Source organism: Somniosus microcephalus, chromosome 17, assembly GCF_052327205.1.
Source record: "Somniosus microcephalus isolate GS21.2 chromosome 17, FLI_Smic_1.0, whole genome shotgun sequence".
Lineage (NCBI taxonomy): Eukaryota > Metazoa > Chordata > Chondrichthyes > Squaliformes > Somniosidae > Somniosus > Somniosus microcephalus.
The window spans coordinates 32,745,791-32,771,915 of record NC_141003.1 but is presented as its reverse complement, the minus strand read 5'-3'; the positions used below and the strand labels follow the sequence as shown (position 1 = coordinate 32,771,915).

The 26,125-nt window shown below is 42.6% G+C and overlaps 1 protein-coding gene across 6 annotated transcripts in view; it reads left to right on the top strand.

Annotated features, from left to right (window-relative positions):
* Window positions 1–26,125, top strand: part of LOC147105620 (kinesin-like protein KIF21A) — a 194,325-nt gene that overhangs the window by 32,615 nt on the left and 135,585 nt on the right. For all 6 annotated transcript variants that reach the window (XR_015081534.1, XM_086010168.1, XM_086010167.1 and 3 more), the window contains exons 4-7: window positions 793–942; window positions 10,455–10,586; window positions 12,351–12,518; window positions 22,967–23,082. Coding sequence is in view for 5 of the 6 variants with exons in the window: in XM_086010168.1 (XP_085866294.1) it covers window positions 793–942; window positions 10,455–10,586; window positions 12,351–12,518; window positions 22,967–23,082 (566 nt within the window). In the remaining variant the exon portion in view is untranslated. The remainder of the gene's footprint in view (window positions 1–792; window positions 943–10,454; window positions 10,587–12,350; window positions 12,519–22,966; window positions 23,083–26,125) is intronic.

The window sequence follows — 26,125 nt, the reverse complement described above, 5'->3', positions numbered from 1 at the left end:
ATTGAAAGTTTGTAAATTAAAGAATTATATAAAAGTTTGTCTTATGTATGTTTTAAAAATGTGAATAAATCAGGATAAGGTCACATTTGTGCTACAAATTTAGATTGCCTTTTGACTTTTTTTAACCATACAACAGAAACTTAATAAGTATCCAGACCATGAAAAAAAATTGAAACTTAAATTTTTTTTTAGAAACCTAGGTGCAGGATTACCACCAAGATTGAGAGGACCAGTTAAATCAAGATGGAAGGGAAAATGCAGGATGTAAGGGGTTCAGTAGTATTATTCCTGGACAAGAATGAGTAGATGTTGTGATGAGTCTTGATTTCAAGACAAGAGCATGCAAGGAGGAGAATGTATTTGGGCAGTGTTTTGAAATTGGGAAGAACAAGAGAGAGTTCACAGCAGCAATCGCCAAAATAGTATAAACAAAATAAAGACCAGAAAGGTTTCAACAGGGTTGGATACTAAAGTTGAGGGACGTTTTGTGTATTGGGCGATAAGCTTTTTCAAAACTGGAATTCCTTGCTTCCCTTTCATCTTGAGAGTTATGAAGTCTTAATTCTTGCATCACTTTTTATCACATCTGACTTACCTCATCTTCTGTCACAATCTTATCAATTTTGAGCTTTTAGATTTCTTAATATAACCACCCCCCCCCCCCCCCCCCCCCCAACTCAGAATAATGTGATGTTTCCAATGGAAGCATTGTTTTATAAAACCCTTTCTGCTTATGGAGTAAGCAAATTTTAATGTTGTACATTGTGATTTAATTTTTGTTATTTCTTCAAGCTTTATAATGAAGAGATTCTCGATCTGTTTGATTCAACCCGTGACCTAGAGGCAAGACACAAAAAATCAAACATTAAGATCCATGAAGATGCAAATGGAGGAATTTACACTGTCGGCGTAACAACACGTACCATTGGCTCAGAAGCTGAGGTGAGGTTGGGAGTTAAAATCAAAAAGATGATGAGCAACAAATGCAGTGGGAGCAACTGGGAGGCAGTTTTTGTCTGGGTGGAGGAATGTACCTTTTTTAGGTTATGTGAACCAAATTTAGAAAATGCAAATTATATACAATACTTCAGACATTCCCGTTGTCCAGACTGAGATGCTAAACTGACTGGTTTAGATGAGCAACTAACAGAATATTATTTGAAAACATGACAAGCATTTATTTTTTAATGTGCATTACAGAATTGCCCTCTGCCCAAAACACATCCAATACTTCTGACCCCATATGAGGAGCTTTTTTTCCCCCAATGTTTTCAGGGGGTGGAAAATATTGCAGTCCTCCATCATTTTAAACTGATTCACTCAATGACAAAACCTAAGAAAGTAGCAACCAAATCATAGAGTATGTATAAACTCTTAAAGAATTTAACATGAATAACAGATTTATTTTTTAGGATCTTAGCCTAAAGGATCATGTACTTTTGTCCTACGTTCTACATCTGACAAAATGTTGTTCAGCCATACATACATTTACCAAACAATCTATTACTTTTTGAAGTGCTTCTTGTATCTCATTCCTCAAATGACTCCAGTTTAATTAAGCTTAAATTCTACTTCAAAATATTTCATGCTCTCTATTGGAGGTCATTGGAAAGCAACGGGGAACAGAAATCCTGACTTTTTTTGCCTCGAGTCCGGGAACAATGAGGCCAATTGTAATGCTCCACTGCTGCGCTGGCTGAAAATAGCAAACTCAGCACAGACAACGGGTTGGACTTGGCCTTACCAGGTCTGTATTGCTCGTTCGTTTCCCACATGGTGTATTTACTCAGTTGTTGAGAGCTGGTAAAAAAAAAAGTTAGATGAATGGAGACGCATTCATCCCATCCTGCCAGGACAGTTTTGCAGTTCAGTGAGTTGAGCAGACTGGAACTATATATTTGGAACGATTAGCCACTTGACTTAATTTTGCAAGCATTATACAGTGTAGAGGCTGGTGCGATAAACTTAATATATTCTGTCCTGATTAAGCTAACGTTGCAAAAGATGAAACCATTTGTGTTCACTACTAACGAGACTGAGGGAAAAGCATTCTGCTACTTTAAGTGAAGATTTGTTTCCTGCCTTTCTGAAAGCTGTTCAGCTTTACTCACTCATTTTGTAATTTAAGTTTTTAATCTGATCTTTTAGGGCATCATGTTTTCTATATGTATACACGGCCTTCAGTAATCACATCAAAATTGAACAAACTACCAATTCTAGCCTGTTTGGGAATGTACAATTTTTGAAAAAAGTCTCCTAAACTTGGTAGGATTTTCATAACTTTTTGTAAATATCGGATGCAGGAGAGTTCCTAATGGCACTTGTAAACCAGATTTGTGGTAATTGTGGAAACCAGTGGAAAAAGTGGTTAAGAAATTACATTTAAATCATCTCTTGGAAAATAGTAAATACATTTCATAATATTTTAAATATCATCTCACTGTCCATTTAAAAAAAAAAAAAATCCTATTGCTTGCCAGAATCAAGTACATCTAATGCTTGATAGTGGGGTTCCAAACAGAAACTTGGTAAAACCATTTTATTTTGGGTTTTAAATTTTCTTAGTGAGGTTCATTGTAATGAGATTTGAGCTTCACTTTATGCTAACAGCTGGGGATGGGGAGAATGTTTGCTGAAAAGAGCTTTTGCTGTGAACTCAATTTTAGAATTTTGGGTTACTCATTAATAGTTAAATGCTTTGGGTGGAGAATCCAATTTAAGTAGTAATAAAATAAATTTTGAAGGAGTCAAACTCGAGTGTGTTGTAGTTAAACACCCAAGGCAAAATTACACCAATCAAAGGGAACATCAAAAGATGAGGCGCAAGAGTTTTCCTGAGCTGAGGGGGTGTGCAAGGGGTCTATTCAGCTATGCTATTTTCAAATGTGGTCCCAACTGGGATAACCAAGCCATGGATTTTAGATTAGAAAAGTCCTGGACATCATTTTTAGAGCTCTGAAGAATCGATCTAAAGACATATTTGGTCCTCCACCATCAAGTCCAGTGTCCGAACAGACCCCGGGGTCAACTGTGAACACTGGAACTAGTGTAATCCAACCCATCATTGTGCAGTAATTTAAAACTGTATAGTTTTAATGAGATTATCATAGAAAAACAACAAATTTTTATATCAGCCAGCAGCATCTGTGGAAAGAGAAACAGAATTAATGTTTCCAGTCTGTGAAGGGTCACAGACCTGAAACGTTAACTCTCTTTCTCTCTCCACAGTTGCTGCCTGACCTGCTGAGTGTTTCCAGCATTTTCTGCTGTTTCAGATTTCCAGCATCCACAGTATTTTGTTACTGTATGCTCCTCTGAAGTCTTGCCTTCATCGTTCAGCTCAGTGGGGCTGTCCTCACTTGGTTCCACCCCTATCGTAGCAGAAGCCATAATCCATCCTGGCCCCCCTCCTCCTCTTCCTTATCTATATGCTGCCTCTTGGTGACATGGGGCAACTTCCACATGTATGCTAATGACATCCAGCTTTACCTCACCACCATCTTTCTCGCCCTCTCTACTGCCCAACTGCTTTTCTGGCATCCATAGGAAGATGGGAACAGGAGTAGACCATTCAGCTACTTGAGCCTATTCAGCCATTCAATTAGGTCATGGCTGATCTGTAACTTAACTCCATCTACCTGCCTTGGTTCTGTAACCCTTAATACATTTGGCTAACAAAAATCTAGCAATCTACATTTTGAAATGTTTCAATTGACTGAGCTTCAACAGCTTTTTGAGGGAGAGAATTCCAGATTTCCACTACTTTTTGTGTGAAGTGCTTTCTGACCACCCCTGAACAGCCTAACTCTAATCTTAAGGTTATGCCCCCTTGTTCTGGACTCTCCTACTAGAGGACATCGTTTCTTTCTATCTACCCCGTCAATTCCTTTAATCATCTTAAGCACCTCAATTAAATCACCCCTTAATCTTCTATATCCAAGGCAATACAAGCTCAGTCTATGCAACTTGTCCTCATAATTTAAAACTTTTAGCCCTGATATTCTGGTATATCTGTGCTGCACCTGCTCCAAAGCCAATCTATCCTTCCTGAGGTGCCATGCCCAGAACTGAATACAGTACTCCAGGTGGGGTCTAACCAGAGCTCTGTACAACTTTTAACATCACTTCCACCCTTTGAGATAAAAGCCAACATTCCATTAGCCTTTCAAGTTATTTTTTTGCACCTATCCACCAGCCTTTAGTGATTTCTGTACTTGTACCCCTAAATCTCTGCTCATCCACAGTTCCTAGCTTCTCACACTTGGAAAATACCTTGGATCCAAAGTGAATGACCTCACACTTTCCCACATTGAACTCCATCTGCCACAGTTTTGCCCACTCACTTAATCTGTCAGTGTCCCTTTGCAACTTTCTGTTTCCATCTACACTATTCGCTGTGCCACCTAACTTAGTGTCATCAGCAAACTTGGATATATGGCTTCATCCAAGTCATTTATAAATATAGTGGAAAAACTGATGCCGCAGTATAGATCCGTGGGGGACACCACGAGTCACATCCTGCCAATTTGAGTACATTCCCATTATCCCTACTCTGTCTCCTACTTCTTACCAAGTCCCTATCTGAGCCAATAGGTTGCCTCCAATTCCATGTGCTCATTTTTGTTAAGTCTGTTATGTGGAACCTTATTGAATGCCTTCTGGAAATCCATATGAATAACATCCATTGACACTCCCTTATCTACCACGTTTGTTGCCTCTTCAAAAAATGAGTCTTAGTTGAGCCTCAAACTCCTCCAGCTAAACATTGGGAGGATCAAAGCCCTGTCGCAAACTCCATACCAGTCCACGACACACTCTCAAGTTGAACCAGAGTGTTCATGACCTCAGCGTCCTATTCAACCCTGAGCTGAACTTCTGACGCCATATCCTCTTCATCACAAAGACTAACTGTTTCCTTCTCCATAACATTGGCTGCCTCTATCCCTACCTCAGTCCCCTTTGTTGCTGAAAACCTCATTCTTGTCATTATCACCTCCAGACTCAATTATTCCAACGCTGTGCTGGCCAGCCTCCAACCTGTTAAGCTTGAGCTGATCCAAAACTCTGCTGTGCTGCCCATATCCTATCCTGCACTGTCACGCGCTCCCACCACCCTTGTCCTTACTGCCATACATTGGCTCCTGGTCTAATTGCCTCTTCCCACCCTGCCCTCGAATTCCTCTTTTCCCTACTCCCTCATGTATGCATCAAGCTTCCCCTTGTATGGAGCAATGCTATCTGCTTCAACCGCTCCATGTGGTATCAAATTCTACATTCTCGCCAAGAAATTCCTCCTAAATTGTTTATTTGATTTGTTAGTGGCTATCTTAGATAACGCATGCCTGTTCTGGACTCACCTACAAGTGGAAACTGTTTCTTCATGTCCACCCTATCTCACTCCATCATTTTAAAGATCTGTATCAGGCCGTCTTCCAGAGAAGAGCCTCAGCCCTGCTCATAATTTCCTGATAGTAGCATCCTTTCAATTCTAGTAACATTCTTGTAAATCTTTTCTGCACATTCTGTAGTGCTTCAATATCCTTTTTGTTGTGTGGAACCAGAACTGCACACAGGTGTGGTCTAACCAAGGTTCTGTGGATGCTTAGTCAATGAGTATATTCAAGACGGAGAGCGATTAGATTTTTGGGCACTAAGGAGTTGAGGGATATGGGGATAGGGTGGGAAAGTGGAGTTGATGTAGAAGTTCAGCCATGATCTTATTGAATGACTGACTGACTGAGTAGGCTCGAGGGGTCGTATGGCTTACTCCTACTCCTATTTCTTATGTTACTTTCTTATCCATTACTGTTTTTGTATTCTATTCTTTTGAAATGACCCTCCCAGTACTTCGATGGCAGTCTTTATGGCCTTATCAACTTGTTTCTATTTATAGTGATTTATGTGTCTATTCCCAGAACAGACTGCTCCTCTGTCCCACTGAGTATTTTGCCTTCCAATTAATATGTAGCCTCCTTATTCCTCCTACCAAAATGAGCGACCTCACACTTCGCCATATTCAATTTAATTTGCCATTTAATCCGCCCAGTCTGCAATCCTGTTTGTCTCCCTGTATTTTGGTGCAGTCCTTTCTATGATGAGCTATACCTCCAAATTGGTATCATCTACAAATTTCAACACCATCCCTCCCAATTTAAGTCCAAATCATTTGTGTGTGTGTGTATATAGTGAATAACAGTGGTCCCAGTATACCTGCAGGTCACTTCCCATTTTCTGCTATTCGGAGAAACTTCCATAAACTCCTACCCTCTGTTTCCTATTGGCTGTCTTTCAATCAGTTTTGTTACCTGGCCCCTGACTTCACACATTGACATTTGTTAAGAGTCTCTTGTGTGGCACCTTAGCGAAGGCCCTCTGAAAGATTATTTATGCCACACCCACTGCATTGCCCTTGTCTACTCTTTGTTACTACTTAAAAGAATTAACCTGAATATGTCACTTGTTTGGTTAATTTGGCATTGATTAGAGATGATTCTAAAATTTCAGGATGCTTTGGTTGCAATTGGCGTAGGTGCAAAATCTAACTTTTTTGCACTACAGAGGAGTTTCCATAAATCTAACTTCCGTATATTTAAAAAAAAAAAGAGGTTTTGGCATGATCCCATGTAATTAGCAACAAATTGCATTAAATTTATGTTTGATGCTTTGACTCGAAAGGACTTGATACATTGGCCCAGAATTTGCGGTCAGCGGCATAGTAAAGGCGTTCGCCGCTGGCCCCGAAGTAAGGTTCGCACAATGTTCTCGCAATTTGTGTTGTGAATTTTGGGTTTTCCAACACTTAATTGAAATACGTGGAAGTTACTGGGAATTCCCAGTGAAGAACTGCTGTGACGTCAACAAACTGTCTAGGCAGCTCAAAATTCTTAGACAGCTAATCAGGAAGTGGATAAGCTCCTAAAATTCTAACTTTTTAAAAATGTTGGAAAACAAAACAAAGATTGGAGTTCTCACATGGGGAAATGGCAAACCTGGAATTTTTTTTCAAGTTTCTTTATTAAAATGGATAAATTTGACGCTGCACAAAATTAAAATTAGTTTTTCAGAGCCACAACCTTTATTTAGCAGTCAGTACGCTGTTAAAACCCCAGTTACACCTAATCCCTTTGAGTCTAACTTTTAATGGGGTAATAAACAGCGTAATTACCGCGGCAGAACCAAAGTTTTTGTCAGTTTCCATGATTTGAGAGATTACACTAATTGCGGCTCTATGGGGGGGTGGGGCACTGCGGCTCGGTGGGGGTACAGCCAGTGGCGGAGCAGTGAATGCCCGACAGTAACTTCGGGATTTTGGCATTAAGCTGCATATGTGCTAAATCCTAAAGTTGCTGTAAGTTTCAACGGCGAAATGACGGTGAACGCTGCCAGTTCGCTGTCATCAGGACTGAAAATTCCAAGCCATTGAATTTTTTTTGGATGCATCTGCAGTTCCACTGAGGCATCACAACAGGCACAACAAAGGCACACTAATTTTTCATGGGTGTGGCAGCTAACTGGCTGTAGTATGCATGTTACTTGCAATATCCATTCTGCGCTGTGATGTGGATGTCATGCTCAAACCAATTAAGATGTGGCTCAACATAGTGTGAGACATGGTAACTTGAAAATATGTTTAAATTGTAGCAAATTAGCTAATACTGAAGAGGTTTATAGAACATTTTTTGTTGGTGTGGCTGAAGAGCTGGGCAAAAGTCAGCCAAGATGCAAAGATATTGGTACGCTCAATCAGGTGAACGAGGAGCAGTCAATTTCCACAAACAAGCAGCACTGGTCAAGTGGTTTACTCGAATGATGATGCAGAACAACTTCAGTGATGTTTTGCTTGTGAAAAAGGCAATGCAGTTTGCCTAAAATCTTGGCTTTGCAAAAGATCACCTCAGAGACCACACTGCCTGGCTCCCAATTTGAAGAGCAGCAATGGCATTGTGTTTTGACCTACTCCGTCAAACCAGAATCTCTAAGCTTGTCAATTTACATATATGCCATTCTGTTCTAAAGTTCTTAAAGCTGGTGAGTTTGGCCTGTTTTACTGACTTTTTGCCATTTAAAAAAAAAAAAAAAAAAAAATACCTGGCTTCAAAGAAGAGAAATACTTGGGTGTGGAAAATCAACAAACAGTATCGTGCACTTCTGACATGTGGCAGCATGAGCAATGAGAAAAGGCATCTACAGGAAACTTTGTGCTATCTGGCACCGACGGGACCGAGCTGTTGCCGTTCCCTCAAAACTGCCGGACACTCCAGCGCTAATGTTGAAACATACGGAGATTTTCAGCTCCGTGTGAATCAACAAACCCTGTTGCTTAGCAACAGCTTCTAAACAGTCGGCAAGCGTCTCTAGCTGAAGCTGTTGCTTAGCTACAGACCTTGCAGAGCTTGACTGTTGAGAAAAAAGCAACGAAAAGAAAAAAAACGGCTCCTGATTTTTGCCGGTGGCTCGAGCTTGCTGGACATTTAGCCTCCGGATAACACAAAGTTTCCTGTAATATGCAGCAGTAATTTGCAAACTGTAATTTTCCAATACTGTCTGCAGGCTTTGTATCAGGGAATTTAAACAAGGTTTTGTTGAGATCCAAGAGAAAGTTTATTCTCGGGCTGTCTACTGCCTCAGACAATGAACCATACTCAGCCCATTGATGAAATTTCAAGCATGTCTGCTGTGTGTGTTTTACCTAAGCACGAATTTATAAGAACATAAGAAATAGGAGCAGGAGTAGGCCAATCGGCCCCTCGAGCCTGCTCCGCCATTCAATAAGATCATGGCTGATCTGATCCTAACCGCCAATCTACTACCACAGAATCATCTCCTGAATCTAACCGAATTAGACACACGAAATAGGAGCAGGATCAGGCTACACGGCCCCTGGGCCCGCTCCGCTACCCACAGGGCCATGACCGATCCGAACCTAGACTCATGTCCAAATTCCTGCCCGCTCCCCATAACCCTTTATTCCCTTTACTTCTAGGAAACTGTCTACTTCTGTTTTAAATTTATATAATGATGTAGCTTCTACAGCTTTTTGGGGCAGCATGTTCCATGGACCTACCACCCTCTGAGTGAAGTAGTTCCTCCTCATTTCAGTTTTGAAAGAGCAGCCCCTTATTCTAAGACTATGCCCCCTAGTTCTAGTTTCACCCATCATCGGGAACATCCTCCCCGCATCCGCCCGATCCAACCCCTTCACAATCTTATATGTTTCAATAAGATCGCCTCTCATTCTTCTGAACTCCAATGAGTAGAGTCCCAATCTACTCAACCTCTCCTCATATGTCCATCCCCTCATCCCCAGGATTAACTGAGTGAACCTTCTTTGTACTGACTCGAGAGCAAGTATGTCTTTTCTTAAGTATGGACACCAAAACTGTATGCAGTATTCCAGGTGCGGTCTCACCAATACCTTGTACAACTGATGCACTCATGGAGGCAGGAGAAGTGTTGGGCAATACTGAACCCCATGTGGATTAGTCTGCATGCGTCGCATAAGGTGACTGAGTGGAGCCTCAGAAAATTACCCTGCAAGTGAAGCAAGTCCTCTTCTGAATAAGGATGTAAATGTAGGTGGCATTGACTTTGATACATATGTAAATGTCGGTGACTGTCTAAATTTATACTGAGCTTAAAGATGGAAAAATTTGATCTTGCTAAAAGGGTGAAAGTGAGGAACAGATCAGTAGGCATGATCTTGTTATAATCAACAAACTGGCCAGAAGTTCTATAAAGCAGTGATGATCTGTAAATATACTTAAGCACACCACAGATTCTACAAAGAATAATGATTTGACTTTTTTGGATTGGAGCCTTGCCTTATCCACTTACCATATATTTTGTAAATGTTTCTATTTGTTTAATATGTTACTATGTATTGTAACAGATTAAACAAGTTTAAAAATCTGCATCACTGGTATGTACTGTACAATATTAATGTTTAAACTATAAATCTTCAATAGTATTTTGTTAGTGCACTGTTTAGATAAACCCAGTACTGTGCTACATGTACTATTTAAACATGTTTGAATGAACCAGTTAATTTTTTTCAATGTATTGTTACAAAACATAACCTGTTGTAGTTACTCAGTATGCTGATGAGAACACTTTCCCTATATTGTATTTGTTTAAACGGTCTCTACTTCGAACTTATATAAAAACTTCTCAGTCAAGCTAAGATTCAGTTAAAATTTTTGATATTTCAAGGAAACCATATATTGGTGTCTATCCCTTTGTCTCCAATTCCAGTGCATCAGTTGCACTGTATTTGCTACAGTTCACTAAAAAGTAATGAGTTCAGCACATTTGTTAGTGAATAAGTATCATTTGTCCTTTGGAGATATAAACGTTCTGAGCTGAGCAGCACAATATGTGCATTGGTGAATAAACTGTTTACATAGATCTACAGCCTTACTCTAATACTTCTGACGTCTTTCCACCTTGTTTTGTAGATGCTGCAGTGTCTGAAGCTGGGAGCTCTTTCTCGTACAACTGCTAGCACAGAAATGAATGTTCAGAGTTCTCGCTCTCATGCCATTTTTACAATACATTTATGTCAAATGCGTGTCTGCGTCAAAAATGATGTAAGTTCCGAATTTAATTTGCCATTGAAGGAACCAGCAGTCTGATTTATTGTGACCTAATAGTATTTTAAGCTTATTCTTCAACGTGAATTGGCAATTTGATTTTTTTTTTTAATTTGATTTCGGTTTCTGTGTAATCTTGAGGATTGCTCCATCAGTTCAAGTAATTTTTTTTCCAAGATTGCTTTTTTTTTTATATTGTAGCTGTTTACTTTTTTTCTTCTGTGCAGATGGAATTTGTGCTTGTATTGTAAATTGTGTTTTACTCAAGTTTTTGGTAGACAAATCATAGAATGGTTACAGCACAGAAGGCCATTTGGCTCATTGAGCCCATGCTGGCTCCCTGCAAGAGCAGTTCAGCTAGTCCCACCCTTTCCCTGTAGCCCTGCAAAATGTTTTCCTTCAGTTACTTATCCAATTCCCTTTTGAAAGCCACGATTGAATCTGCCTGCACCATCCTTTCAGGCAGTGCATTTCAGATCCTAACCACTCGCTGCGTAAAAAAGTTTTTCCTCATGTTGCCTTTGGTTCTTCTGCCAGTCACCTTAAATCTGTGTCCTCTGGTTCTCGACCCTTCCGCCAATGGGAACAATTTCTCTCTCCATCTACTCTGTCTAGACCCCTCATGATTTTAAACACCTCCATCAAATCTCCTCTCCAGCTTCTCTGTTCTAAGGAAAACAACCCCAGCTTCTCTAGTCTATCCACGTAACTAAAGTCCCTCATCCCTGGAATTATTCTTGTAAATCTTTTCTGCACCCTCTCTAAGGCCTTCACATCCTTCCTAAGGTGCGGTGCCCAGAATTGGACACAACACTGCAATTGAGGCTAAACCAGTTGACATAAGAAAACTACTAGGCACTTGGTCTGAGTATTAAACAAGGCTTTAATCGACTGTTACACAACATGGAAGTCTAGTTATCCTTCACTAGTTCCTGTTTACAAAATGTCCCTGAGCAAGCTGGGCCCATGCCCAAGTATTTATACTCTCCCTGGACAGCGCCACCAGCAGGCCGCCCAGTATATTTCATAAGTCCTTTCTACATAAATGGCATGATTTATGTCACCAGTCTTTTATACAGGTTCATCATAACTTCCTTGCTTTTGTACTCTATGCCTCGATTTAGGAAGCCCAGGATCCCGTATGCTTTTTTAACCACATTCGCAACCTGCCCTGCCACCTTCACGACCTAGTTGTTACCTTCCTCGGTGTTTAATGGATGAAAGCTATATAAAATTGATTTATTACCTGTGAGCTATCACTGATTTAATTTTTGAAGAATTATAACAATTACGTTTTCAAGTAAGATACACCTATGGGCCTTAATTAGATAAACACTAATTCGTGAGTATTTAATTGTATAATTCAGGGAAATACATAAGTATTTGTGTACACTTAAAGCTGATTGGAAAGTTGAACATATTTTATTTTAGTCTTTCAAAAATTCATAATTGTTTATTGTTTTGAGAGAGAACCAAAGAATCTTTGGAACATGTTTTATAGGCAAATTTAGGTGCAGTCATTGAAAAGAATTTGTTATTTCCAGAGGAATTTCATGTAACTCGCTGGTTTTAAATATATATGCGGTGGGGGGCGCAACTCAAATCCTGGAAATATGAAAAAAAATGCTGTGAATACACAATTCAGTAAGCACCTGTAAAGTGAAAAGACAGAACTGATAAAATTGCAGTGTGTAAATTGCTGAAAAATATTGTAATGTTTTGACTTGCTCCATATTTGGTTTAATTTTGTTTTTAACACAGGATGAAGTGATAGACAACAAAGTAATTAGTGAATCGACACAAATGAATGAGTTTGAAACCCTCACAGCCAAGTTCCATTTTGTTGACCTCGCAGGCTCAGAAAGGCTGAAGCGTACAGGAGCAACTGGCGAGCGGGCAAAAGAAGGAATTTCAATTAACTGTGGTCTAGTGAGTACATGTTGCATTGTGCTACCATGAATCATATTTTGTAGTAGTAGGGAGAGTTTTAGTGTTAAGTTTGGCAGGATGATGTGTACCTCCTCCTACATAACTTTTATTTTCTGTGCTAAATGCTCTGGCATGCTGTAGGATAGTGGAATTGCTGTGCAAATAGATGTTGGTAGCATGAGATTTGCTGTATATGTGCAGTACATTTATAGACTTAAAAAAAAACTGGAATATTAATCTAGTAGCATTCAAGGGAAAAGGCCCAACATCTAGGCTGTAAACAGTGCTAACCCAGTTAAACGAGTCTCACCAGTACTGTCTGCTCCTCCAAAATGGAAATTTTTGAGGAAATCTAGGAAAACTACTCCCCCCCCCCCCCCCCCCCCCCCCCCCAAACGTGGCAAGGATTGGCGCTGGTGGTGCTACATGTCGGGGCTTGCCTTGGATATTTTCTTGGTATGACGGTGCTGAGTATTTTGCATTTAGTGGTGTGCCCATACTGCTCAACAACCCTAGAGTACAACAATATTATCCCCTTGTGATTCGTGTCTTTTGCTTATGCCACGAATGCCGCTGGGATGGGGGAAAATGAGCACTGCGCCCCACTCCTTGGGCTTCTGTGAAATGCACAGAGTCCCACAGTGCGGAGCGGCAATAAAAAATCCCTACCTGCAAAATGGCTCCACACAGTGACTAAACTTTGTTTCATGCACACGTGTAATCCTGCCTGCTAGGAGTGCTGTAAACTGTAAACATAGAAACAGAAAGACCTGTCGGGCATGGAGGTGGCAGATGGTCGGTGTGAATATTAATAAGAGAGCTCAATTTTAATTTTAATTAAACTCTTGACTTGGCTGGGTCAACAAGTCCAACTAAACTTATCAGAGTGAAGGGGAAGAAAAATAAAACAACAAAAGTCCCAGTCCTATGGCAACTGTGTATGAATAAACTTTGTTTTAAAAACCAAACATTTGGACTCTTCTCAATCCTTTCTAGGGAAATTGTTGAAAAATCCCAAAATGTGTTTGGTAGCAGTAAATCTATGTTTGTAAAGAGGGATGCATGTATCATTTAAGAACATAGAAATATAGGAGATGCGTAGGCCATCCAATAAGATCATGGCTGATCTTCTACCTCAACTCCACCTTCCCACACTATCCTTGATTCCAAAGATTCACAACCCCTTGAGGAAGGAAATTTCTCATCAGTCCTAAATGGCCAACCACTTATTCTGAAACTGTGATCCCTAGTTCTTGACTCCCCTGCCAGGATCTATCCTATCAAGCCCCTTAAGAATGTTATATGTTTCAATGAGATCACCTCTCATTCTTCTAAACTTAAGAATATAGGCCTAGCCTATTCAATTTTGGACCTAGTCTACTATTTCTTTGGTGTTCCTCAAACCAAGAATTTTTTTTTAATAATCCAGAATTGTAAATCCACCTGAGGATTTTGGCATGTATTTGTGTTGCGAGCTGGTGGTTAAATTTTGTTTCTGTATTTAAATCTTAATGGCTAGTTTTAGTTGATCATGCACATTTTACTGTACTGGCAAGCACATTTGCTAAATAATCGTAGTGAGTTTATCCAGTGAGCAGCTGTTCGAGATCAGGAAGATCAGTACCAGAATCAGAATTAATTGTGCCTTGTATGGAAAGAATCAATCACTTGCTTTTAGGTGGTGCTTTTCACATTGTCAGGACATCCAATGCACTTCAATGAGTTACATTTTGAAGTGAAGGCATTGTTGTAGGCAAACATGACATTCAGTTTTTGGACAGCAAGGTTCCCACCAAATGGCAATGAGAAGAATTATCAGTTTTGGTGGTGATGGTCGAGGAATGAATGCTGGCCAGGACACTAGAAGAACACTCCGCCTTTCTTCAAACACAGTGCCATGGGATCGGTTGTGTCCACCTGAACAAGGAGATGCCAGCTCCAAAAATGCATTACTCTCTCGGTAGTATAGTGAAATATCAGCCGCGATTGTGTTCAAATCCTGGACTGGGACTTGAACCCACAACCTGAAGTCGAGTGCTGCCACTGAGATAGGAATTGACACTGTTTCTGGGAAAGTGATGGATTTGCTTTTTATTCCAAATCTCAGCTGTTTACCACTAAATTGTGCTGAAAACTGATCATTGGAATTCAGTTGAACTGAATTTCAAAGTACTCATCAGATTCCTAGAACTTCTTATTGTTTTTCAAGGGAATAGCATCCTCTAGTGGCATTTTTCGTAATCTACAACTTGAGAAAAGTGTGTGTGTGTGTACATAATAGCAGATGTTCTGTGGCATTACTTAGAGTATGTTTTCAGAGATGCACTTATTTTTAATAGCATTATGCCATCTAACATACAGGAAACATAGAAACATAGAGATAGGAACAGGAGTAGGCCATTCGGCCCTTCGAGCCTGCTCCGCCATTCAATGAGATCATGGCTGATCTTCGTCTGAGATCTTAGCTGATCTTACCAGTTCAGTACCCCGTCCCCGCCTTTTCTCCGTAACCCTTAATCCCCTTAGCCTTCAGAAATATATCCAATTCTCTCTTGAAAATATTTATTGAATTAGCCTTCACAGCCCTCTGTGGCAGGGAATTCCACAGGCTCACCACTCTTTGAGTGAAGAAATTCTTCCTCATCTCTGTTTTAAATGATTTGCCCGCTATTTTTAGACTGTGGCCCCTGGTTCTGTGCTCCCCTGCCATTGGAAACATTCTCTCTGAATTCAGCCTGTCCAGGCCTGCCATAATTTTATATGTTTCGATGAGATCCCCTCTCAATCTTCTAAACTCCAGTGAGTACAAGCCCAAACTATTCAATCTCTCCTCGTAGGTCATTCCCGCCATTCCAGGTATCAGCCTGGTGAATCGCCGCTGCACTCTTTCCATGGCAAGAACATCCTTCCGCAGATGGGGCGACCAAAACTGTACACAATACTCCAGATGCGGTCTCACCAGCACCTTGTACAGCTGTAGTAAGGTATCCCTATTCCTATACTCGAACCCCCTTGATATGAAGGCCAACATACCATTTGCCTTCTTAATCGCCTGTTGCACCTGCATGCTCTCCTTCAGTGACTGGTGCACAAGAACACCCAGGTCCCTCTGCACTTCCCCATCTCCCAATCTATTGCCATTTAGATAATAATCTACCCTCCTGTTTTTACCCCCAAAGTGGATAACCTCGCATTTATCCACATTATAGTGCATCTGCCACGTATCCGCCCATTCCCCCAACCTGTCCAAATCGCACTGTAGCCTCCTGACATCCTCATCAGAGCCCACCCCTCCTCCTAGTTTAGTGTCGTCAGCGAATTTGGAAATATTGCATCCAATTCCCTGATCCAGATCATTTATATATATTGTGAACAGTTGGGGTCCCAGGACAGATCCTTGCGGCACCCCGCTGGTCACTGCCTGCCACTCCGAAAACGAGCCGTTTATTCCAACTCTCTGTTTTCTATCCGCCAGCCAGTTCTCTATCCACGTTAATACTTTGCCCCCAATCCCATGAGCCTTAATTTTGCATGATAATCTTTTGTGTGGAACCTTATCGAAGGCTTTCTGGAAGTCAAGGTACACCACATCCACTGGCTCTCCCCCATCTATTTTACCAGTTACTTCCTCAAAAAATTCCAGCAGATTAGTCAAACACGATTTACCCTTTGTAAATCCATGTTGACTCTGTCCGATCCTTTCCCCATTTGTCAAGTGCTCCGCTATTTTATCCTTAATAATGGACTCTAGCATTTTGCCCACAACCGATGTAAGGCTTACTGGTCTATAATTCCCTGCTTTCTCTCTACCCCCCTTTTTAAATATTGGGGTAACATTAGCTACCCTCCAATCCACGGGTACTGTTCCCGAGTCAATGGAGTTCCGGAAGATGATCCTTAGAGCATCTGCTATCTCCAGGGCCACCTCCTTAAGTACCCTAGGATGTAGTTTATCAGGCCCCGGGGATTTGTCGGCCTTCAGTCCCCTCAACTTACCCAACACCATATCCCTAGAGATACTAATTTCTGTCAGCTCCTCCCTCTCATTAGTCCCTATGTTTGCCGATATTCCTGGGAGGTTATTTGTGTCCTCCTTTGTGAATACAGAACCAAAGTATGAGTTTAATTGGTCTGCCATTTCCTTATTCTCCATTATATATTCTCCCGAATCGGACTGCAAGGGACCGACTTGGGATTTTACCAGTCTTTTCCTCCTGATATACCGATAAAAGCTTTTGCAGTCTGTCTTTATGTTTGCTGCAAGTTTACTTTCGTATTCTATTTTCCCCTTCCTGATTAATCCCTTTGTCCTCTTTTGCTGTATCCTGTACTGCCCCCAATCTTCCGGTCTGCTGCTTTTTTTTGCCAGTTGATATGCCCTTTTTTTTGATTTTATGCTGTCCCTAATTTCCCTCGTTATCCACGGTTGAGCCACCTTTTTAGGTTTATTTTTATGCCAAACCGGTATAAACATGTTCTGGAATTCTTCCATTCTATCTTTGAATGCTTGCCATTGTCTATCCACTGTCAATCCCCCCAGAAACACCACCCAATCAATCTTACCCAATTCCCGTCTCATACCCTCGTAATTCCCTTTATTTAAGTTCTGGACCTTAGTCTCTGATTCAATTTCCTCACTCTCCATCTCGACTGAGAGCTCGATCATATTATGATCGCTCTGACCCAAGGGGCCTCGTACAAGAAGATTGTTGATAAGTCCCTTCTCATTGCACAATACCCAGTCTAAAATGGCCTGATCTCGAGTCGGCTCCTCGACATATTGGTCCAGATAACCGTCCCGAAAACATTCCAGGAATTCCTCCTCCTCAGAATTTTTACTAATTTGGGTAGTCCAATCAATATGTAAATTAAAGTCACCCATGATGACAGCTGTGCTCTTATCGCACGCTTCTCTAATTTCCCTTTTTATGCCTTCCCTCACCTCCATATTACTATTTGGAGGCCTATATATCACACCCACTAACGTTTTCCTCCCCTTGCTATTTCTCATTTCTACCCATACAGATTCCGTTTCATCCGAGTTAATATCCTTCCTTTCCATTGCATTAATCCCCTCCTTTACCAGCAATGCTACCCCACCTCCCCTACCTTTTTGCCGATCCTTCCTAAATATTGTATATCCCTGGATGTTAAGTTCCCAGCCTTGCCCACCCTGCAGCCACGTTTCTGTAATCCCAATCAAATCATACTTGTTTACCTCTATTTCCACAACTAATTCATCCACCTTGTTCCTAATGCTTCTAGCATTAAGATACAAAGCCTTCAGGCTTGCTTTTTTCACACTCTCATTATGAATTAGTTTGGCCCTTTGTGTTTCTCTCCTTTGCTTATTGCTTCTCACCTTTCTACCATCTATTTCTGACTTCATATGACTTCCCTCTTTTCCACTACCTAGGTTCCCATCCCCCTGCCAAATTAGTTTAAATCCTCCCGAACCGCCCTAGAAAATATTACCCCGAGGACATCGGCTCCCTCACAGTTCAGGTGTAGACCGTCCCCTTGGTACAGGTCACTCCTCCCCAAGAACTGGTTCCAATGCCTCAAGAATTTAAATCCCTCTCCCTTGCACCACTGCTCAAGCCACGTATTTAGCTTATCTATCTTACTCTCTCTAAACTTATTAGCTCGTGGCACTGGTAGCAATCCAGAGATTACTACCTTTGAGGTCCTACTTTTCAATTTAGCTCCTAACTCCCTAAATTCAGCTTGTAGGACCTCCTCCCTCTTTTTACCTACATCGTTGGTACCTACATGTACCACGACAACTGGCTGTTCCCCCTCCCCCTTCAGAATGCTCTGCACCCGCTCCGAGACATCCTTGACCCTTGCACCAGGGAGGCAACATACCATCTTGGAGTCTCGGTCTCGGCCACAGAAACTCCTATCTATCCCCCTTACAATTGAATCCCCTATCACTATAGCCCTATCCCTCTTTTTCCCGCCCTTCTGTGCAGCAGAGCCAGTCATGGTGCCCTGAACCTGGCTGCTGGTGCCTTCCCCTGATAAGTCATCTCCCCCAACAGTACCCAAAACGGTAAACCTGTTTTGGAGGGAGATGACCGCAGGTGACTCCTGCACTACCTTCCTGCCTTTACCCTGCCTTTTGGTCACCCATTTACTGTCTGAGCTAGCCTTTACCTGCGGTGTGACCAACTCACTGAATGTGCTATCCACAACATCCTCAGCATCGCGTATGCTCCAGAGTGAGTCCATTCGCAGCTCCAGCGCCGCCATGCGGTCTGCTAGGAGCTGCAGCTGGACACACTTCCTGCACACATAGTTGTCAGGGACAGTGTCCCTGATTTCCCACATGGCACAGGAGAAGCATGACACGGGTCCGAGCTGCCCTTCCATGACTTAACCCTTACAATACCCTTTTATTTACTACGATTTAGCTTAATTATTGAATTCTACTTAGAATAAGTTTGTGAAAGTACTCACCAACCAGTCACCTACCTGTTTTCTGGTGTTGTATTTTCACTGCCGCCTCCTGTCCTGGAACCTTCTCCACCTAGGTTAGGCTCCTGAAATAAAATAAATTGAACCTACCTTTTCAACTTCCCCTAACCCCTAAAAGGTTAGAGGAGGTGGAAGGGTGGGAGACACTACACTGTAGTGTTTCGGGTTTAGCAACAGCTCCACCTATATAAGAGTTACTGGCCTCCTGCTCTCCCGACTGCACCAGCTGTGAAAGAAAAAGCCCGCGAAAGGTGAGCTTTTAAACTCACCAGTTACTGGCCTCCTGCTCTCCCGACTGCCCCAGCAGTTACTGGCCTCCTGCTCTCCCGACTGCCCCAGCTGTGGTCTCGGGCCTCGCCTCTCTCCGGTTTTTATACCGGCTCTGAATCACTGCTCCCGACTGGTCTCGGGCCTCGCTGGTCGCCGGGTTTTCTCCCGAGCTCCTCCTCGCTGCTCCCGCTGGTCCCGACTGGTCTCGGGCCTCGCCTCTCTCCGGTTTTTATACCGGCTCTGAATCACTGCTCCCGACTGGTCTCGGGCTTCGCTGGTCGCCGGGTTTTCTCCCGAGCTCCTCCTCGCTGCTCCCGCTGGTCCCGACTGGTCTCGGGCCTCGCCTCTCTCCGGTTTTTATACCGGCTCTGAATCACTGCTCCCGACTGGTCTCGGGCCTCGCTGGTCGCCGGGTTTTCTCCCGAGCTCCTCCTCGCTGCTCCCGCTGGTCCCGACTGGTCTCGGGCCTCGCCTCTCTCCGGTTTTTATACCGGCTCTGAATCACTGCTCCCGACTGGTCTCGGGCCTCGCTGGTCGCCGGGTTTTCTCCCGAGCTCCTCCTCGCTGCTCCCGCTGGTCCCGACTGGTCTCGGGCCTCGCCTCTCTCCGGTTTTTATACCGGCTCTGAATCACTGCTCCCGACTGGTCTCGGGCCTCGCTGGTCGCCGGGTTTTCTCCCGAGCTCCTCCTCGCTGCTCCCGCTGGTCCCGACTGGTCTCGGGCCTCGCCTCTCTCCGGTTTTTATACCGGCTCTGAATCACTGCTCCCGACTGGTCTCGGGCCTCGCTGGTCGCCGGGTTTTCTCCCGAGCTCCTCCTCGCTGCTCCCGCTGGTCCCGACTGGTCTCGGGCCTCGCCTCTCTCCGGTTTTTATACCGGCTCTGAATCACTGCTCCCGACTGGTCTCGGGCCTCGCTGGTCGCCGGGTTTTCTCCCGAGCTCCTCCTCGCTGCTCCCGCTGGTCCCGACTGGGACCAGCGGGAGCAGCGAGGAGGAGCTCGGGAGATGTATTTTTTGGTCTCTGAAATGCTACAGGAGATAAACTGTAAAATGGGTTTTACATCACCTGTTCTAAAATAACTCTTCTCTGACTTGCCATGAATGATGGTAAACATATTCACAAAAGGTGCAATAAGCTATTTCAGAGATGAGGTAGGACTGAGGATTGGGTTGGGGTGGAGGTAGCGTGCTCCCAGGAGGAAACTAGGGATTTGGGATGCAGTGTAGAAGGGAAGGAGTGGGAGGGCTGGATCTGGGAGTAATTGTGGGGGGAATGGCGAGTCAGAATACTGGAGTCCGAACAATCAGTGGGATTGCAGTCTGGGTGAGGGAGCAGATGTGCCACCAATAAGTCTAGGTGGGTGAGTCAGAAAACATTTTAAACAAATATGCAGGCCAGTAAATATCCAGAATAGCCGAAGGGGTAGGTAGCCTGAAAAGTACTGGGCGGGGGAGGGGGGCAGGGGTGGAAGGGTGCTGGTACAGGAGACCGTTGCCACTTGGGTCCTCCCCTGAACCAAGTTGGGCCAAGAGGCCTGGCTTTTAATAGACATGAGGCAGATTGTGCTGTGGTGAACAGTGGCAATTATCTTTGGAAATGGGGTTGGGAGGTCTCCATTTGGAGGTATATAAATATGTTTAAACATGACTGATCGATGTGACTAAAGTGTTACAGGAATTCAGTTACAGGGCACATGCTTTTCACAAGATTTTAAATCTATTGCTATTCAATTGCCTGTTGGCCACAAAAGTGTCACAGCAGTCCAAATTACAGGAATCCATCTCCCAGTGACAGAGTATGAAGTGATAGCGAAGCTTTAAGATAATTGAAGTTGGGTGGGAGTTTGGGTTCCAAGCAGCATTGGCAGACTGCCAAAACCTTAAGCTGGGGTGAGAAATGGGTGTTCAGCAATATATTATGTGATACTATTGCACAGTAAGTCAGAGTGAACGGTATCTTTTCGTGTTTCTGTCTCTCTCTTCTACTTCTGTGTTTCTCTTTTCTGCTTCTGTTCCTGTACTTGTCTGTTTCTTTTCGTTTTGCTCTGCTTTCTGGTGGTACCGCTGGGGTGGAGCTGCCAAGGATGCTGATAGTATCCTCCAGTGGTAGACGCAGGGAAGATGTGGCTTGCAGGCCTCGCTGCTCGTTTCCCATCTCCTTCTCCTCTTCCTGGTCAGTCTTGATTTCTCTCAACTCCTTTCCTTCCCACTACATCCCATTCCCATTATGACTGCAGCTTCTCGCTTTCACCTTGTTCGCGTCACATTTGCAACTCTTTCCCCATTGCACTATGACTTCATGCCTTAATTCAACCCTCCCTGTAATCTCTCTTTCCAATCACCCACCTCCTGCCAGCGTGCATAACCTAACTTGCCATCCACTACCCCATTCCTTGCCCCCCCCCCCCCCCCCCCCCGCAGTCCTCATTCCCTGCTATCTCTGATCCTCAGCCTCATGCCTTGTATTTCCCATCTTCCCTTATTCCTCATCTCCTTTAATACTTTCCAGCACCCTACTGTTCGGATGACTCCTCCCCACGTGTAAACCCAAAGCCTGTTCCCCAGCACTGTGCTAGAAACCGGCTTTTCTTTTAGACGTTTATAGTTCTGTAATCTTTCTAGTTCTGTATCCTGTTTTTTAGCGCTACCAACTCTTTAAAAACTAATGTAGTGTTCCCACAAAAAAAAGTGAGCGGAATGGGCCGAGGGCAGGCAAGCAGGTGGCACAAGCCGAAGCCTGGGCAGGGACATAAGATGCCTTAAAGTCAGGCAGGTCAGCATACAAGGTGAGTAGTATGAGGTCTGGGTAAGGAAATGGGATGGGCAGGAACAAGGTCCGAGGCCCAGGGAGAAATTGAAGTTACCTGCTGGGTAATCTATATAAACAAACCTTGGGAGATGGAGCTTGGAGAAGCTGCCCTGCCATCTAAAGCTGGGAAGACTGAAATGTAAGTGTTACAAAACTCAAACAAGAAGCAAGTGTGCCAAATATTAATTCTGCACCGAATGCAAGATTTCTAATATATTTTAGATGCAGAGGTGAGAAATTTGCATATATAGTGAGCCTTTCACAACCTTGGGCTATCCCAAAGCGCATCAGACAAAAGTACTTTTGAAGTATAGTCGCTGTGGTCATGTAGGGAACACAGCAGCCATTTTGCAAGGTACCACAAACAGTAATGAGAAATTTACAAGATAATCTGTTTTTAGTAATATTCTCATTTAATAGCGCAATGGAATCTTTTCCCTCCACCTAAACGGGCAGATGAGACTCTGTGTAATATCTAATCTGAAGTGAATCAACAGTGAAACAATCCCTCAGTACTGCACTGTAGTGTCAGCCTAGATATGCTCAAGCACCTAAAGTGGGGCTTGACACACAACCTTCTGACTTGGGTGCCAGTGCTTCCATTGAGGCTAGGCTGACCGTTTGCCTGTGTAACTACAAAAATGTGCTGGGCTTCCAGGCTCCCTTCTCTTTCCCGATTTATAATTTTCCTTGTAGTAAACAAGCATGTCTATAGTGCCAATTTAGCTCTGCATGACTGATATTGGAGTTTAATGAGTAGACATTTGCTGTCATAAGTAAGAATGTTTAAAGCAGATAAAATGATAATTCTTGCATTAAAAACAGTACATTGAGACTTTGACAGTTTATATGAAAATCTTAATCATTTTCTTTCAAAATTTGCTTTCCAGCTGGCACTTGGGAATGTCATCAGTGCACTTGGCGATAAAAGTAAACGAGTCACTCATGTGCCTTACAGAGACTCAAAATTAACACGATTGCTGCAAGATTCCTTGGGGGGCAATAGGTAGGTATTAGTAACAAATTGATCAGATCATCTTAGAAATATTTCTTTTGTGGGTTTTTTTTAAAGATGGAAGTATTTTTTTGTGTCAATCTTCTAATGTTGGTTATTTTAGTTTGGTTATTTTAGTTTTATAAGGTTGGGGAGGGTTTGAGTTTTTGTACTGCTGAAGCTACAGTGACATAAGTGCTGGAAAATGAAACACTTGTTCATTTTGGGTTCCTACAACTCTTCAGTGTGCTTTAACCAAAATGATTATTGGACCACTCTGTATTTTGTTACCCACACCATGCTCACGACTTCAATCTATAATTAATTACATTGCTGTTCATTTGTGCTGATGTATACACAGTCACACATTGTGGATTTCTGCTCATTAGGAGGTGGGCTGTAAAACTCAGTTGTTCAACTCTTATCCAGGAGAGGGGGATCACTTATCCAATCAAACCCATGTATTGTAGGTGACGGGATAATGCTGTAACCCTCTGTACTATTTTCGCTCCACGACATGGGTTTCTAGTTAGTGAAACCTGCCCAGTAATTGGCATATTTCAGAAAAGCAAATTGTTGAATGTTTAATAGCTAGACAAGAAAAAATAAATTAAATTTTGAAAAGAAATTGTGACTTTGAAAGGGGTTATGCTTTTCCTGGTCTTGAATTGGCTTCCAGGAAGCACATAAGCAGTTGATTCTCCTTGTGGTTTCCTTTTGTGGAATAAAGAATTATAGATGAGCTAGTCTAACATAGATAATGGAGAAAATGGCATGCTATTAATGTTCATCTGAATAGAATTAGTCATACGGCCAGTCAACATTGTTTTAGAAGCTATTGGTTGAGTCTTGTGAATGATCTCCCTTGAGATAACAAATCTCGTGAACAAAAGTAAGCATTGGTCCCTTAGAGGCTGAGACAGGAGAAATTATATTGGGGAACAAGGAAATGGCAGAGGCTTTAAACAAATATTTTGTATCTGTCTTCACAGTAGAAAACACATTGTATACCAAAAATAGTGGGGAACCAAGGGGCTAATGAGAGCGAGGAGCTTAAAGTAATAAATATCATTAGAGAAAAAGTACTTGAGAAACTAATGGGACTAAAAGCAGACAAATCCCCTGGACCTGATGGCCTACATCCTGGGGTTCTAAAAGAGGTGGCTGCAGAGATGGTGGATGCATTGGTTGTGCTCTTCCAAAATTCCCTAGATTCAGGAAAGGTCCCAGCAGATTGGAAGGTAGCAAATGTAACCCCACTATTCAAGAAAGGAGGGAGAGAGAGAACCGGGAACTACAGGCCAGTTAGCCTGACATCAGTCGGCGGGAAAATGCTGGAATCCATTATTAAGGAAGTGGTAACCGGGTACAGGAAACTTTGGTTTATCCGGAGGTTGTATGGCCGGAAACTTTGCTCTAACTGCAGAAATCAGCAGCCATTTTAGTTTGTTTTTTTTTTCTTCTCCTAGCATTCTGTTAACAGGCAGGCTCTGGAAAGCGTCTTTGGAGCTTCGCAACAGCTTCAGAGATGCTTCAAGGTACGGGCCGAGTGTTTACGAGCTGTTGCTACAGTGTTTGTTGTCAAATACGGAGATTTTCATCTCCGTATGCTTCAACGTTGACTTTGCATGTCCGGCACTTTTGATAGATCGGCAACACGTCGGTGCCGGATATCAGAACTTTTCCTGTACTTAGAAAATCATAATATGATTAGGCAGAATCAGCATGGTTTTATGAAAGGTAAATTGTGTTTGACATTTTTTAGCTTTTTGAGGATGTAACCAGCAGGGTAGATAAAGGGGAACCGGTGGATGTAGTATACAGGAAACTCTCTCGTTTAAACGGCACCTAAATATCCGGAATTCTCTCTTAACTGGCAAAATTCATACTCCGAAAACAACACCTCCAATAACTGGAAATGTTGCTGAGTCCGAGTCTCCCGCGGTGGCCGAGTTGGTCAGTGGGGGTAGTTCTCCAAACTGCCACTATTGGGCTTCTTGGTGCTGTCGGAAGTCCAATTAGTGTATACTGCACATTTCTTGATTTTTTTAAATTTTTGTTTGTTAAAAATAGCCTCGGTAGATAACCCTCTCCGTCATCCGGAATTTTTAATCAACTGGCACCATCCCAGTCCCGTCGGTGCCGGATACCAAAAAGTTTCCTGTATTTGGATTTCCAAAAGGCATTCGATAAGGTGCCACCTAAAAGGTTGTTAAGCAAGATGAGGGCACATGAGGTTGGGGCTTAGGTATTCGCATGGTTAAAGGATTGGTTAACAGACAGAAAACAGAGAGTAGGGTTAAACGGGTCATTTTCAGATTGGCAGGCTGTAACTCGTGGGGTGCCACAAGAATCAGTGCTTGGGCCTCAGCTATTTACAGTCTATATTAATGACTCCGATGAAGGGGACTGAGTGCAATGTATTCAAGTTTCCTACGATACAAAGTTAGCAAGAAGGAAAGGGAGGTCACTCTCTTGGGGTGGTGAGTGTATCCATTCTTCACATTCCTGTTAGGAGCTGATGCATGTCAGCATTGAAGGCCAGCAAGAGGCAAAATTATAGCCATCCATTGTTCCTCAGTCGTGTTAATAATAACATCCTCCTCCCAAGCCACTGACAGCTGGGGCATAGAAATCAAAATAGATTAGAATTTTTCATGGGACAGATTAAATCAGAATAATTCTGCAATGTCAACATTTGCTGTGGGGCCTTTGCTCAAACTGTGCCATATAACAAAAATCTTAAAATTAGTTTAAAGATTCCCTCTGTTCAAATGATGGTGCCTTTGAAAAATTCAAAATGCCATACAGACTTTATACTCAGCATTTCAGACGGGCACATCACATCTTCAATCCCACCTTGTCTTGCCAACTGATAAATTTCTGTTTGTGTAGGGGAGAAGAGGGTAGGCACAGAAGAAGAAATGCCCAATTAAACCTCCAGAAGAACTGACTACCCGAGATCTAAAACGAGTGGATTACATCCTTCTACATCTAAATCAGTAAATAAGATTGCCAGGTGTCTGGGATGCTCTTTCCAGATGATAAAGGATTG